The 18,951-nt window shown below is 32.3% G+C and overlaps 1 protein-coding gene across 1 annotated transcript in view; it reads right to left on the bottom strand.

Moving 5' to 3' along the window:
- Positions 1 to 15,346, bottom strand: part of LOC128694247 (tsukushi) — a 143,260-nt gene extending 127,914 nt beyond the window's left edge. Inside the window, exon 1 of the mRNA XM_070093567.1 lies at positions 15,182 to 15,346. Coding sequence (XP_069949668.1) covers positions 15,182 to 15,190 — 9 coding nt within the window. The 5' untranslated portion in view covers positions 15,191 to 15,346. The remainder of the gene's footprint in view (positions 1 to 15,181) is intronic.
- Positions 15,347 to 18,951: the final 3,605 nt, after the last annotated feature.

Here is an 18,951-nt window from a genome sequence, read left to right as displayed (position 1 = left end):
TCCATGCTGTGGGTGGTAGTGCATCCCATATCCATGCTGTGGGTGGTAGTGCATCCCATATCCATGCTGTGGGTGGTAGTGCATCCCATATCCATGCTGTGGGTGGTAGTGCATCCCATATCCATGCTGTGGGTGGTAGTGCATCCCATATCCATGCTGTGGGTGGTAGTGCATCCCATATCCATGCTGTGGGTGGTAGTGCATCCCATATCCATGCTGTGGGTGGTAGTGCATCCCATATCCATGCTGTGGGTGGTAGTGCATCCCATATCCATGCTGTGGGTGGTAGTGCATCCCATATCCATGCTGTGGGTGGTAGTGCATCCCATATCCATGCTGTGGGTGGTAGTGCATCCCATATCCATGCTGTGGGGGGTAGTGCATCCCATATCCATGCTGTGGGTGGTAGTGCATCCCATATCCATGCTCTGGGTGGTAGTGCATCCCATATCCATGCTGTGGGTGGTAGTGCATCCCATATCCATGCTGTGGGTGGTAGTGCATCCCATATCCATGCTGTGGGTGGTAGTGCATCCCATATCCATGCTGTGGGTAGTAGTGCATCCCATATCCATGCTGTGGGGGTAGTGCATCCCATATCCATGCTGTGGGTGGTAGTGCATCCCATATCCATGCTGTGGGTCGTAGTGCATCCCATATCCATGCTGTGGGCGGTAGTGCATCCCATATCCATGCTGTGGGTGGTAGTGCATCCCATATCCCTGCGGTGGGGGTAGTGCATCCCATATCCATGATGTGGGGGGTAGTGCATCCCGTATCCATGCTGTGGGTGGTAGTGCATCCCATATCCATGCTGTGGGTGGTAGTGCATCCCATATCCATGCTGTGGGTGGTAGTGCATCCCATATCCATGCTGTGGGTGGTAGTGCATCCCATATCCATGCTGTGGGTGGTAGTGCATCCCATATCCATGCGGTGGGGGGTAGTGCATCCCATATCCATGCTGTGGGGGGTAGTGCATCCCGTATCCATGCTGTGGGTGGTAGTGCATCCCATATCCATGCTGTGGGGGGTAGTGCATCCCATATCCATGCTGTGGGTGGTAGTGCATCCCATATCCATGCTGTGGGCGGTAGTGCATCCCATTTCCATGCTGTGGGTGGTAGTGCATCCCATATCCATGCTGTGGGTGGTAGTGCATCCCATATCCATGCTGTGGGTGGTAGTGCATCCCATATCCATGCTGTGGGTGGTAGTGCATCCCACATCCATGCTGTGGGTGGTAGTGCATCCCATATCCATGCTGTGGGTGGTAGTGCATCCCATATCCATGCTGTGGGTGGTAGTGCATCCCATATCCATGCTGTGGGTGGTAGTGCATCCCATATCCATGCTGTGGGTGGTAGTGCATCCCATATCCATGCTGTGGGTGGTAGTGCATCCCGTATCCATGCTGTGGGTGGTAGTGCATCCCATATCCATGCTGTGGGTGGTAGTGCATCCCATATCCATGCTGTGGGTGGTAGTGCATCCCACATCCATGCTGTGGGTGGTAGTGCATCCCATATCCATGCTGTGGGTGGTAGTGCATCCCATATCCATGCTGTGGGTGGTAGTGCATCCCATATCCATGCTGTGGGGGGTAGTGCATCCCATATCCATGCTGTGGGGGGTAGTGCATCCCGTATCCATGCTGTGGGTGGTAGTGCAGCCCATATCCATGCTGTGGGTGGTAGTGCATCTCATATCCATGCTGTGAGTGGTAGTGCATCCCATATCCATGCTGTGGTGGGTAGTGCATCAGATATCCATGCTGTGGGTGGTAGTGCATCCCATATCCATGCTGTGGGTGGTAGTGCATCCCATATCCATGCTGTGGGTGGTAATGCATCCCATATCCATGCTGTGGGTGGTAGTGCATCCCAAATCCATTCTGTGGGTGGTAGTGCATCCCATATCCATGCCGTGGGCAGCGGTAAAGAAGTTTACAGTGACTCAGGGACTAATTCCTGGCCCTGACAGTGACCCAGGAACTACTTCCTGGCCATGACAGTGACCCAGGAACTACTTCCTGGCCCTGACAGTGACTCAGGAACTAATTCCTGGCCCTGACAGTGACCCCGTCACTAATTCCTGGCCCTGACAGTGACCCAGAAACTAATTCCTGGCCCTGACAGTGACCCAGGAACTAATTCCTGGCCCTGACAGTGACACAGGAACTACTTCCTGGCCCTGACAGTGACCCAGGAACTACTTCATGGCCCTGACAGTGACCCAGGAACTAATTCCTGGCCCTGACAGTGACCCAGGAACTAATTCCTGGCCCTGACAGTAACCCAGGAACTAATTCCTGGCCATGACAGTAACCCAGGAACTAATTCCTGGCCCTGACAGTAACCCAGGAACTAATTCCTGGCCCTGACATTGACCCAGGAACTTCTTTCTGGCCCTGACAGTGACCCAGGAACTACTTCCTGGCCCTGACAGTGACCCAGGAACTAATTCCTGGCCCTGACAGTGACACAGGAACTACTTCCTTTCCCTGACAGTGACCCAGTAATAATACAGTGACACTGTATTATTATGTATCACTGTATTATTATGTATCACTGTATTATTATGTATCACTGTATTATTATGTATCACTGTATTATTATGTATCACAGTATTATTATGTATCACTGTATTATTATGTATCACTGTATTATTATGTATCACTGTATTATTGTGTATCACTGTATTATTATGTATCACTGTATTATTATGTATCACTGTATTATTATGTATCACTGTATTATTATGTATCACTGTATTATTATGTATCATTATATTATTATGTATCACTGTATTATTATGTATCACTGTATTATTATGTATCACTGTATTATTATGTTTCACTGTATTATTATGTATCACTGTATTATTATGTATCACTATTATTATGTATCACTGTATTATTATGTATCACTATTATTATGTATCACTATTATTACGTATCACTGTATTATTATGTATCACTATTATTATGTATCACTATTATTATGTATCACTATATTATTATGTATCACTGTATTATTATGTATCACTGTATTATTATGTATCACTGCATTATTATGTATCACTGTATTATTATGTATCACTATTATTATGTATCACTATTATTATGTATCACTATATTATTATGTATCACTGTATTATTATGTATCACTGTATTATTATGTATCACTGTATTATTATGTATCACTGTATTATTATGTATCACTATTATTATGTATCACTGTATTATTATGTATCACTATTATTATGTATCACTATTATTATGTATCACTATTATTATGTATCACTATATTATTATGTATCACTGTATTATTATGTATCACTGTATTATTATGTATCACTGTATTATTATGTATCACTGTATTATTATGTATCACCGTATTATTATGTATCACTGTATTATTATGTATCACTGTATTATTATGTATCACTATTATTATGTATCACTGTATTATTATGTATCACTATTATTATGTATCACTGTATTATTATGTATCACTATTATTATGTATCACTATTATTATGTATCACTGTATTATTATGTATCACTATATTATTATGTATCACTGTATTATTATGTATCACTGTATTATTATGTATCACTGTATTATTATGTTCACTGTATTATTATGTTCACTGTATTATTATGTATCACTGTATTATTATGTCCACTGTATTATTATGTATCACTGTATTATTATGTTCACTGTATTATTATGTATCACTGTATTATTATGTTCACTGTATTATTATGTATCACTGTATTATTATGTTCACTGTATTATTATGTATCACTGTATTATTATGTATCACTATTATTATGTATCACTGTATTATTATGTATCACTATTATTATGTATCACTGTATTATTATGTATCACTGTATTATTATGTATCACTATTATTATGTATCACTGTATTGTTATTTATCACTATTATTATGTATCACTATTATTATGTATCACTGTATTATTATGTATCACTATTATTATGTATCACTGTATTATTATGTATCACTGTATTATTATGTATCACTATATTATTATGTATCACTGTATTATTATGTATCACTGAATTATTATGTATCACTGTATTATTATGTATCACTGTATTATTATGTATCACTGTATTATTATGTTCACTGTATTATTATGTATCACTGTATTATTATGTATCACTATTATTATGTATCACTATTATTATATATCACTGTATTATTATGTATCACTATTATTATGTATCACTATTATTATGTATCATTATTATTATGTATCACTGTATTATTATGTATCACTATTATTATGTATCACTGTATTATTATGTATCACTATTATTATGTATCACTATTATTATGTATCACTATTATTATGTATCACTGTATTATTATGTATCACTGTATTATTATGTATCACTATTATTATGTATCACTATTATTATGTATCACTATTATTATGTATCACTGTATTATTATGTATCACTGTATTATTATGTATCACTATTATTATGTATCACTATTATTATGTATCACTATATTATTATGTATCACTGTATTATTATGTATCACTGTATTATTATGTATCACTATTATTATGTATCACTATTATTATGTATCACTGTATTATTATGTATCACTGTATTATTATGTATCACTGTATTATTATGTATCACTGTATTATTATGTATCACTGTATTATTATGTATCACTGTATTATTATGTATCACTGTATTATTATGTATCACTGTATTATTATGTCACTATTATTATGTATCACTATATTATTATGTATCACTGTATTATTATGTATCACTGTATTATTATGTATCACTGTATTATTATGTTCACTGTATTATTATGTCACTATTATTATGTATCACTATATTATTATGTATCACTGTATTATTATGTATCACTGTATTATTATGTATCACTGTATTATTATGTATCACTGTATTATTATGTATCACTGTATTATTATGTATCACTGTATTATTATGTATCACTGTATTATTATGTATCACTATTATTATGTATCACTGTATTATTATGTATCACTGTATTATTATGTATCACTGTATTATTATGTATCACTGTATTATTATGTATCACTGTATTATTATGTTCACTGTATTATTATGTATCACTGTATTATTATGTATCACTGTATTATTATGTAATACTGTATTATTATGTATCACTGTATTATTATGTATCACTGTATTATTATGTATCACTGTATTATTATGTATCACTGTATTATTATGTATCACTGTATTATTATGTATCACTATTATTATGTATCACTGTATTATTATGTATCACTGTATTATTATGTATCACTGTATTATTATGTCACTATTATTATGTATCACTATTATTATGTATCACTGTATTATTATGTATCACTGTATTATTATGTATCACTGTATTATTATGTCACTATTATTATGTATCACTATTATTATGTATCACTGTATTATTATGTATCACTGTATTATTATGTATCACTGTATTATTATGTATCACTATTATTATGTATCACTGTATTATTATGTATCACTGTATTATTATGTCACTATTATTATGTATCACTATTATTATGTATCACTATTATTATGTATCACTATATTATTATGTATCACTGTATTATTATGTATCACTGTATTATTATGTCACTATTATTATGTATCACTATTATTATGTATCACTATTATTATGTATCACTATTATTATGTATCACTATATTATTATGTATCACTGTATTATTATGTATCACTGTATTATTATGTATCACTGTATTATTATGTATCTCTGTATTATTATGAATCACTGTATTATTATGTTCACTGTATTATTATGTCACTATTATTATGTATCACTATATTATTATGTATCACTGTATTATTATGTATCACTGTATTATTATGTATCACTGTATTATTATGTATCACTGTATTATTATGTATCACTGTATTATTATGTATCACTGTACTATTATGTATCACTATTATTATGTATCACTATTATTATGTATCACTGTATTATTATGTATCACTGTATTATTATGTATCACTGTATTATTATGTATCACTATATTATTATGTATCACTGTATTATTATGTATCACTGTATTATTATGTATCACTGTATTATTATGTATCACTGTATTATTATGTATCACTGTATTATTATGTATCACTGTATTATTATGTATCACTGTATTATTATGTATCACTGTATTATTATGTATCATTATTTATTATGTATCACTATTATTATGTATCACTGTATTATTATGTATCACTGTATTATTATGTATCACTATTATTATGTATCACTATTATTATGTATCACTATTATTATGTATCACTGTATTATTATGTATCACTATTATTATGTATCACTATTATTATGTATCATTGTATTATTCTGTGTATCACTATTATTTTATGTATCATTGTATTATTTTATGTATCATTGTATTATTTTATGTATCATTGTATTATTTTATGTATCATTGTATTATTTTATGTATCATTGTATTATTTTATGTATCATTGTATTATTTTATGTATCATTGTATTATTTTATGTATCATTGTATTATTATGTATCACTGTATTATTATGTTCACTGTATTATTATGTCACTATTATTATGTATCACTATTATTATGTATCACTGTATTATTATGTATCACTGTATTATTATGTATCACTGTATTATTATGTATCACTGTATTATTATGTATCACTGTATTATTATGTTCACTGTATTATTATGTCACTATTATTATGTATCACTATTATTATGTATCACTGTATTATTATGTATCACTGTATTATTATGTTCACTGTATTATTATGTCACTATTATTATGTATCACTATCACTATTATTATGTATCACTGTATTATTATTATGTATCACTGTATTATTATGTATCACTGTATTATTATGTATCACTGTATTATTATGTATCACTGTATTATTATGTATCACTGTATTATTATGTATCACTGTATTATTATGTATCACTGTATTATTATGTATCACTGTATTATTATGTATCACTGTATTATTATGTATCACTGTATTATTATGTATCACTCTTATTATATATCACTGTATTATTATGTATCACTGTATCACTATTATTATGTATCACTGTATTATTATTATCACTGTATTATTATGTATCACTGTATTATTATGTATCACTATTATTATGTATCACTATTATTATGTATCACTATATTATTATGTATCACTGTATTATTATGTATCACTGTATTATTATGTATCACTATTATTATGTATCACTATTATTATGTATCACTGTATTATTATGTATCACTGTATTATTATGTATCACTGTATTATTATGTATCACTGTATTATTATGTATCACTATTATTATGTATCACTATTATTATGTATCACTGTATTATTATGTATCACTGTATTATTATGTATCACTGTATTATTATGTATCACTGTATTATTATGTATCACTGTATTATTATGTATCACTGTATTATTATGTATCACTGTATTATTATGTATCACTGTATTATTATGTATCACTGTATTATTATGTATCACTGTATTATTATGTATCACTATTATTATGTATCACTGTATTATTATGTATCACTGTATTATTATGTATCACTGTATTATTATGTATCACTATTATTATGTATCACTGTATTATTATGTATCACTGTATTATTATGTATCACTATTATTATGTATCATTGTATTATTATGTATCACTATTATTATGTATCACTGTATTATTATGTATCACTGTATTATTATGTATCACTGTATTATTATGTATCACTGTATTATTATGTATCACTGTATTATTATGTATCACTGTATTATTATGTATCACTGTATTATTATGTATCACTGTATTATTATGTATCACTGTATTATTATGTATCACTGTATTATTATGTATCACTGTATTATTATGTATCACTGTATTATTATGTATCACTGTATTATTATGTATCACTGTATTATTATGTATCACTGTATTATTATGTATCACTGTATTATTATGTATCACTGTATTATTATGTATGTATTATTATGTATCACTGTATTATTATGTATCACTGTATTATTATGTATCACTGTATTATTATGTATCACTGTATTATTATGTATCACTGTATTATTATGTATCACTATTATTATGTATCACTGTATTATTATGTATCACTATTATTATGTATCACTATTATTATGTATCACTATTATTATGTATTATTATGTATCACTGTATTATTATGTATCACTGTATTATTATGTATTATTATTATGTATCACTATATTATTATGTATCACTGTATTATTATGTATCACTGAATTATTATGTATCACTGTATTATTATGTATCACTGTATTATTATGTATCACTGTATTATTATGTACTCACTGTATCACTATTATGTATCACTATATTATTATGTATCACTGTATTATGTATCACTGTATTATTATGTATCACTGTATCACTATTATTATGTATCACTATATTATTATGTATCACTATTATTATGTATCACTGTATTATTATGTATCACTGTATTATTATGTATCACTGTATTATTATGTATCACTGTATTATTATGTATCACTATTATTATGTATCACTATTATTATGTATCACTATTATTATATATCACTGTATTATTATGTATCACTATTATTATGTATCACTATTATTATGTATCACTGTATTATTATGTATCACTGTATTATTATGTATCACTATTATTATGTATCACTATTATTATGTATCACTGTATTATTATGTATCACTGTATTATTATGTATCACTGTATTATTATGTATCACTATATTATTATGTATCACTGTATTATTATGTATCACTGTATTATTATGTATCACTGTATTATTATGTATCACTGTATTATTATGTATCACTGTATTATTATGTATCACTATTATTATGTATCACTGTATTATTATGTATCACTGTATTATTATGTATCACTATATTATTATGTATCACTGTATTATTATGTATCACTGTATTATTATGTATCACTGTATTATTATGTATCACTGTATTATTATGTATCACTATTATTATGTATCACTATATTATTATGTATCACTGTATTATTATGTATCACTGTATCACTATTATTATATCACTGTATTATTATGTATCACTGTATCATATTATGTATCACTGTATTGTATTATGTATCACTGTATTATTATGTATCACTGTATTATTATGTATCACTGTATTATTATGTATCACTGTATTATTATGTATCACTGTATTATTATGTATCACTGTATTATTATGTATCACTGTATTATTATGTATCACTGTATCACTGTATTATTATGTATCACTGTATTATTATGTATCACTGTATTATTATGTATCACTGTATTATTATGTATCACTGTATTATTATGTATCACTGTATTATTATGTATCACTGTATTATTATGTATCACTGTATTATTATTTATCTCTATTATTATGTATCACTGTATTATTATGTATCACTATTATTATGTATCACTGTATTATGTATCACTGTATTATTATGTTCACTGTATTATTATGTCACTATTATTATGAATCACTATTATTATGTATCACTGTATTATTATGTATCACTGTATTATTATGTATCACTGTCATTATTATTATGTATCACTGTATTATTATGTATCACTGTATCACTGTATTATTATGTATCACTGTATTATTATGTATCACTGTATTATGTATCACTGTATTATTATGTATCACTGTATTATTATGTATATTATTATGTATCACTATATTATGTATCACTGTATCACTATATTATTATGTATCACTGTATTATTATGTATCACTATTATTATGTCACTATTATTATGTATCACTGTATTATTATGTATCACTGTATTATTATGTATCACTGTATTATTATGTATCACTGTATTATTATGTATCACTGTATTATTATGTATCACTATTATTATGTATCACTATTATTATGTATCACTGTATTATTATGTATCACTGTATTATTATGTATCACTATTATTATGTATCACTATTATTATGTATCACTATATTATTATGTATCACTGTATTATTATGTATCACTGTATTATTATGTATCACTATTATTATGTATCACTATTATTATGTATCACTATTATTATGTATCACTATTATTATGTATCACTGTATTATTATGTATCACTGTATTATTATGTATCACTGTATTATTATGTATCACTGTATTATTATGTATCACTGTATTATTATGTATCACTGTATTATTATGTATCACTGTATTATTATGTATCACTGTATTATTATGTATCACTATTATTATGTATCACTGTATTATTATGTATCACTGTATTATTATGTATCACTGTATTATTATGTATCACTGTATTATTATGTATCACTGTATTATTATGTATCACTATTATTTTGTATCACTGTATTATTATGTATCACTGTATCACTGTATTATTATGTATCACTGTATTATTATGTATCACTGTATTATTATGTATCACTATATTATTATGTATCACTGTATTATTATGTATCACTGTATTATTATGTATCACTGTATTATTATGTACTGTATTATTATGTTCACTGTATTATTATGTATCACTGTATTATTATGTCCACTCACTGTATTATTATGTACTCACTGTATTATTATGTACTGTATTATTATGTATCACTGTATTATTATGTATCACTTGTATTATTATGTATCACTATTATTATGTATCACTATTATTATGTATCACTGTATTATTATGTATCACTATTATTATGTATCACTGTATTATTATGTATCACTGTATTATTATGTATCACTATTATTATGTATCACTGTATTATTATGTATCACTATTATTATGTATCACTATTATTATGTATCACTGTATTATTATGTATCACTATTATTATGTATTATTATGTATCACTGTATTATTATGTATCACTGTATTATTATGTATCACTATATTATTATGTATCACTGTATTATTATGTATCACTGAATTATTATGTATCACTGTATTATTATGTATCACTGTATTATTATGTATCACTGTATTATTATGTTCACTGTATTATTATGTATCACTGTATTATTATGTATCACTATTATTATGTATCACTATTATTATGTATCACTGTATTATTATGTATCACTATTATTATGTATCATTATTATTATGTATCACTGTATTATTATGTATCACTATTATTATGTATCACTGTATTATTATGTATCACTATTATTATGTATCACTATTATTATGTATCACTATTATTATGTATCACTGTATTATTATGTATCACTATTATTATGTATCACTATATTATGTATGTATCACTGTATTATTATGTATCACTATCACTATTATGTATCACTGTATTATTATGTATCACTGTATTATTATGTATCACTCTATCACTGTATTATGTATCACTGTATTATTATGTATCACTGTATTTATTATGTATCACTGTATTATTATGTATCACTGTATTATTATGTATCACTGTATTATTATTATGTATCACTGTATTATTATGTATCACTATTATTATGTATCACTGTATTATTATGTATCACTGTATTATTATGTATCACTGTATTATTATGTATCACTGTATTATTATGTATCACTGTATTATTATGTATCACTGTATTATTATGTATCACTGTATTATTATGTATCACTATTATTATGTATCACTGTATTATTATGTATCACTGTATTATTATGTATCACTGTATTATTATGTATCACTGTATTATTATGTATCACTGTATTATTATGTATCACTGTATTATTATGTATCACTGTATTATTATGTATCACTGTATTATTATGTATCACTGTATTATTATGTATCACTGTATTATTATGTATCACTGTATTATTATGTTCACTCACTGTATTATTATGTATCACTGTATTATTATGTATCACTGTATTATTATGTATCACTGTATTATTATGTATCACTGTATTATTATTATGTATCACTGTATTATTATGTATCACTGTATTATTATTATGTATCACTATTATTATGTATCACTGTATTATTATGTATCACTATTATTATGTATCACTGTATTATTATGTACTATTATTATGTATCACTATTATTATGTATGTATCACTATTATTATGTATCACTATTATTATGTATCACTGTATTATTATGTATCACTGTATTATTATGTATCACTGTATTATTATGTATCACTATATTATTATGTATCACTATTATTATGTATCACTATTATTATGTATTATTATGTATCACTGTATTATTATGTATCACTGTATTATTATGTATCACTGTATTATTATGTATCACTGTATTATTATGTATCACTGTATTATTATGTCACTGTATTATTATGTATCACTGTATTATTATGTATCACTATTATTATGTATCACTATATTATTATGTATCACTGTATTATTATGTCACTATTATTATGTATCACTATTATTATGTATCACTCACTGTATTATTATGTATCACTGTATTATTATGTATCACTGTATTATTATGTATCACTGTATCACTGTATTATGAATCACTGTATTATTATGTATCACTGTATTATTATGTATCACTGTATTATTATGTATCACTGTATTATTATGTATCACTATTATTATTATGTATCACTGTATTATTATGTATCACTGTATTATTATGTATCACTATATTATTATGTATCACTGTATTATTATGTATCACTGTATTATTATGTATCACTGTATTATTATGTATCACTGTATTATTATGTATCACTGTATTATTATGTATCACTGTATTATTATGTATCACTGTATTATTATGTATCACTATTATTATGTATCACTATTATTATGTATCACTGTATTATTATGTATCACTGTATTATTATGTATCACTATATTATTATGTATCACTGTATTATTATGTATCACTGTATTATTATGTATCACTGTATTATTATGTATCACTGTATTATTATGTATCACTGTATTATTATGTATCACTATTATTATGTATCACTATTATTATGTATCACTGTATTATTATGTATCACTATTATTATGTATCACTATTATTATTTATCACTGTATTATTATGTATCACTATTATTATGTATCACTGTATTATTATGTATCACTATTATTATGTATCACTGTATTATTATGTATCACTGTATTATTTTGTATCACTGTATTATTATGTATCACTGTATTATTATGTATCACTGTATTATTATGTATCACTGTATTATTATGTATCACTGTATTATTATGTATCACTATTATTATGTATCACTGTATTATTATGTATCACTGTATTATTATGTATCACTGTATTATTATGTATCACTGTATTATTATGTATCACTGTATTATTATGTATCACTGTATTATTATGTTCACTGTATTATTATGTCACTATTATTATGTATCACTATTATTATGTATCACTGTATTATTATGTATCACTGTATTATTATGTTCACTGTATTATTATGTCACTATTATTATGTATCACTATTATTATGTATCACTGTATTATTATGTTCACTGTATTATTATGTCACTATTATTATGTATCACTATATTATTATGTATCACTGTATTATTATGTATCACTATTATTATGTATCACTGTATTATTATGTATCACTGTATTATTATGTATCACTCTTATTATGAATCACTGTATTATTATGTATCACTGTATTATTATGTATCACTGTATTATTATGTATCACTGTATTATTATGTATCACTATTATTATGTATCACTATTATTATGTCACTATTATTATGTATCACTGTATTATTATGTATCACTGTATTATTATGTATCACTGTATTATTATGTATCACTGTATTATTATGTATCACTGTATTATTATGTATCACTATTATTATGTATCACTGTATTATTATGTATCACTGTATTATTATGTATCACTATTATTATGTATCACTATTATTATGTCACTATTATTATGTATCACTGTATTATTATGTATCACTGTATTATTATGTATCACTATTATTATGTATCACTATTATTATGTATCACTATTATTATGTATCACTATTATTATGTATCACTGTATTATTATGTATCACTGTATTATTATGTATCACTGTATTATTATGTATCACTGTATTATTATGTATCACTGTATTATTATGTATCACTGTATTATTATGTATCACTGTATTATTATGTATCACTATTATTATGTATCACTATTATTATGTATCACTATTATTATGTATCACTGTATTATTATGTATCACTGTATTATTATGTATCACTGTATTATTATGTATAACTGTATTATTATGTATCACTGTATTATTATGTATCACTGTATTATTATGTATCACTGTATTATTATGTATCACTGTATTATTATGTATCACTATTATTATGAATCACTGTATTATTATGTATCACTATTACTATGTATCACTGTATTATTATGTATCACTATTATTATGAATCACTATTATTATGTAACACTGTATTATTATGTATCACTATTATTATGTATCACTATTATTATGTATCACTGTATTATTATGTATCACTATTATTATGTATCACTATTATTATGTATCACTGTATTATTATCTTCACTGTATTCAGTCACTAACATTTCTTCCATACATCGCTCTACGACAATCACCACAACCACAATCACAAGCACAGTTACAGTCACAACCACAATCACGACCACAACAACAGTCACAATCTCAATTACAATCACAACCACAATTACAATCACAACCACAATTACAATCACAACCACAATCACAATCACAACCACAGTTACAATGACAACCACAATTACAAACACCAGAATCACCACACCCACAATCACAACTTCAAATTCAACCATCACAATCACCACAATCACAATTACAACACCACAATTACAATCACAACCACTATCACCACAGCCACAAACACAACCACATTTACAACACTACAATTACAATTACAACCACTATCACAACCACAATTACAATCCCATCCATTGTCACCACAATTCACTTCTCCTACTAACCTTGCTCATCCTTCCTGTCTCGCCAGTGTCTCCCGTGTTATGTATCACTGTCTCTCTCCCGTGTGTAAGTAATCACTGCATCTTTCTCGTGTATCACTGTCCCTTGTGTATGTATTTCTATAGGTTTAATGAAGAGTTGTCACTGCAGTGGTCCAAGCACTGTACTGGCGGATGTGGTAAGTGGATAGTGGGTAGGAATGACGGATGTGTGTGTGTGTGTGCGTGTGTGGAAGCTGATACCTCCCCCGTAACACACAACTCATGGATAGATGTCAGGGAAGCAACACCTTAGCCACTGTCCTCTTAAACAAAATTCCTAAGGTAACATAAGATAATAGCCACCAGCACAACGTTTCGCTCCTTCCAGTAGTCGCCTCCCAAGCACCGCGGAGGAGCTGGTTACATCTCGCCCACGTCAACAGCACATGATTTGAAGTTCTTGCATCAGGAGACGCAGCAACAATATCAGTCACGCCTCACCTCATACGTCATACGTGTGACGCATCGCCAAGTGTTAAAATGTCGACTCGTTGTGGTTCATTGTTCAATTAGTTAGTGTTGTTAGACTTTTACGGGATAATGACTGAATGAGGGTTGTTAAGATTGTAATGACGTCGATGTTTACGTAGAGACTTATCTTTCAGAACGGGATTTTGTTTACCTCACAGAAATCTGTTTTAGAGGCTAAGACCTGCTGTCCTGCCTCAGCTACTGTCCTACCTCAGGTGCTGTCCTGCCTCAGCTGCTGTCCTGCCTCAGCTGCTGTCCTACCTCAGGTGCTGTCCTGCCTCAGGTGCTGTCCTGCCTCAGGTGATGTCCTGCCTCAGGTGCTGTCCTGCCTCAGGTGCTGTCCTACCTCAGGTGCTGTCCTGCCTCAGGTGCTGTCCTACCTCAGGTGCTGTCCTGCCTCAGCTGCTGTCCTGCCTCAGGTGCTGTCCTGCCTCAGCTGCTGTCCTGCCTCAGCTGCTGTCCTGCCTCAGCTGCTGTCCTGCCTCAGCTGCTGTCCTGCCTCAGCTACTGTCCTACCTCAGGTGCTGTCCTGTCTCAGCTACTGTCCTACCTCAGGTGCTGTCATGCCTCAGCTGCTGTCCTGCCTCAGCTGCTGCCCTGCCTCAGGTGCTGTCCTGCCTCAGGTGCTGTCCTGCCTCAGGTGCTGTCCTGCCTCAGCTGCTGTCCTGCCTCAGCTGCTGTCCTGCCTCAGCTACTGTGCTGCCTCAGCTGCTGTCCTGCCTCAACTGCTGTCCTGCCTCAGGTGCTGTCCTGCCTCAGGTGCTGTCCTGCCTCAGGTGCTGTCCTGCCTCAGCTGCTGTCCTGTCTCAGGTGCTGTCCTGCCTCAGGTGCTGTCCTGCCTCAGCTGCTGTCCTGTCTCAGCTGCTGTCCTGCCTCAGCTGCTGTCCTGAATCAGCTGCTGTCCTGCCTCAGCTGCTGTCCTGCCTCAGGTGCTGTCCTGCCTCAGCTGCTGTCCTGTCTCAGCTGCTGTCCTGCCTCAGCTGCTGTCCTGAATCAGCTGCTGTCCTGCCTCAGCTGCTGTTCTGCCTCAGGTGCTGTCCTGCCTCAGCTGCTGTCCTGCCTCAGCTGCTGTCCTGCCTCAGGTGCTGTTCTGCCTCAGCTGCTGCGCTGCCTCAGCTGCTTTGCTGCCTCAGCTGCTGTTCTGCCTCAAGTGCTGTCCTGCCTCAGGTGCTGTCCTGCCTCAGGTGCTGTCCTGCCTCAGCTGCTGTCCTGCCTCAGCTGCTGTCCTGCCTCAGCTGCTGTCCTGCCTCAGCTGCTGTCCTGCCTCAGCTGCTGTCCAGCCTCAGCTGCTGTTCTGCCTCAGGTGCTGTCCTGCCTCAGCTGCTGTCCTGCCTCAGCTGCTGTCCTGCCTCAGCTGCTGTCCTGCCTCAGCTGCTGTCCAGCCTCAGCTGCTGTTCTGCCTCAGGTGCTGTCCTGCCTCAGCTGCTATCCTGCCTCAGCTGCTATCCTGCCTCAGTTGCTGTCCTTCCTCAGCTGCTGTCTTGCCTCAGGTGCTGTCCTGTCTCAGCTGCTGTCCTGCCTCAACTGCTGTCCAGCCTCAGCTGCTGTTCTGCCTCAGGTGCTGTCCTGCCTCAGCTGCTATCCTGCCTCAGCTGCTGTCCTGCCTCAGCTGCTGTCCTGCCTCAGCTGCTGTCCTGCCTCAGCTGCTGTCCTACCTCAGCTGCTGTCTTACCTCAGCTGCTGTTCTGCCTCAGCTGCTGTCCTGCCTCAGCTGCTGTCCTGCCTCAGCTGCTGTCCTACCTCAGCTGCTGTCTTACCTCAGCTGCTGTTCTGCCTCAGCTGCTGTCCTGCCTCAGCTGCTGTCCTGCCTCGGGTGCTGTCCTGCCTCAGCTGCTGTCCTACCTCAGCTGCTGTCCTGTCTCAGCTGCTGTACTGCCTCAGCTGCTGTCCTACCTCAGCTGCTGTCCTGCCTCAGCTGCTGTCCTACCTCAGCTGCTGTCCTACCTCAGCTGCTGTCTTGCGTCAGCTGCTGTCCTACCTCGGCTGCTGTCTTACGTCAGCTGCTGTTCTACGTCACCTGTTGTGCCTCGGCTGCTGTCCTACCTCTCAGTATATGTACACCTCTCAGTGTGTGTACACCACTCAGTGTATGTACACAACTCAGTATATGTACGCCACTCAGTGTGTACACCTCTCAGTGTATGTACACCTCTCATTGTATGTACACCTCTCATTGTATGTACACCTCTCAGTGTATGTACACTACTCAGTATATGTACACCTCTCAGTGTGTGTACACCACTCAGAGAATGTACACTACTCAGTATATGTACACCTCTCAGTGTGTACAACACGCAGTATATGTACACTACTCAGTATATGTACGCCACTCAGTGCGTACACCTCTCAGAGTATGTACACCTCTCATTGTATGTACATCTCTCAGTGCATGTACACTACTCAGTATATGTACACCTCTCAGTGTATGCACACCTCTCAGTGTGTACACCTCTCAGTGTATGTACACCTCTCAGTGTGTACACCTCTCAGTGTATGTACACCTCTCAGTGTGTACACCTCTCAGTGTATGTACACCTCTCAGTATATGTACACCTCTCAGTGTGTGTACACCTCTCAGTGTATGTACACCTCTCAGTGTGTACACCTCTCAGTGTATGTACACCTCTCAGTATATGTACACCTCTCAGTGTGTGTACACCTCTCAGTGTATGTACACCTCTCAGTGTGTACACCTCTCAGTGTATGTACACCTCTCAGTATATGTACACCTCTCAGTGTGTGTACACCTCTCAGTGTATGTACACCTCTCACTGTGTACACCTCTCAGTGTATGTACACCTCTCAGTGTATGTACACCTCTCACTGTATGTTCAGTAATCAGTATATGTACACGTCTCAGTGTGTACACCTCTCAGTGTATGTACACCTCTCAATGTGTACGCCTCGCAGTGTATGTACACTACTCAGTATATGTACACCTCTCAGTGTATGTACACCTCTCAGTGTATGTACACCTCTCAGTGTATGTACACCTCTCAGTGTGTACACCTCTCGGTGTATGTACACCTCTCAGCTTGTGCACCTCACAGTTTGTGTACGCCACTCAGTGTGTGTACACCACTCAGTGTATGTACACCACTCAGTGTATGTACACCACTCAGTGTATGTACACCACTCAGTGCATGTACACCACTCAGTGTATGTACACTACTCAGTATATGTACACTACTCAGTATATGTACACCACTCAGTATATGTACACCACTCAGTGTATGTACACCACTCAGTGTATGTACACT

Source organism: Cherax quadricarinatus, chromosome 43, assembly GCF_038502225.1.
Source record: "Cherax quadricarinatus isolate ZL_2023a chromosome 43, ASM3850222v1, whole genome shotgun sequence".
Lineage (NCBI taxonomy): Eukaryota > Metazoa > Arthropoda > Malacostraca > Decapoda > Parastacidae > Cherax > Cherax quadricarinatus.
Note: the sequence above shows the minus strand (reverse complement) of the source record. Positions and strands in the feature narration are given on the sequence as shown.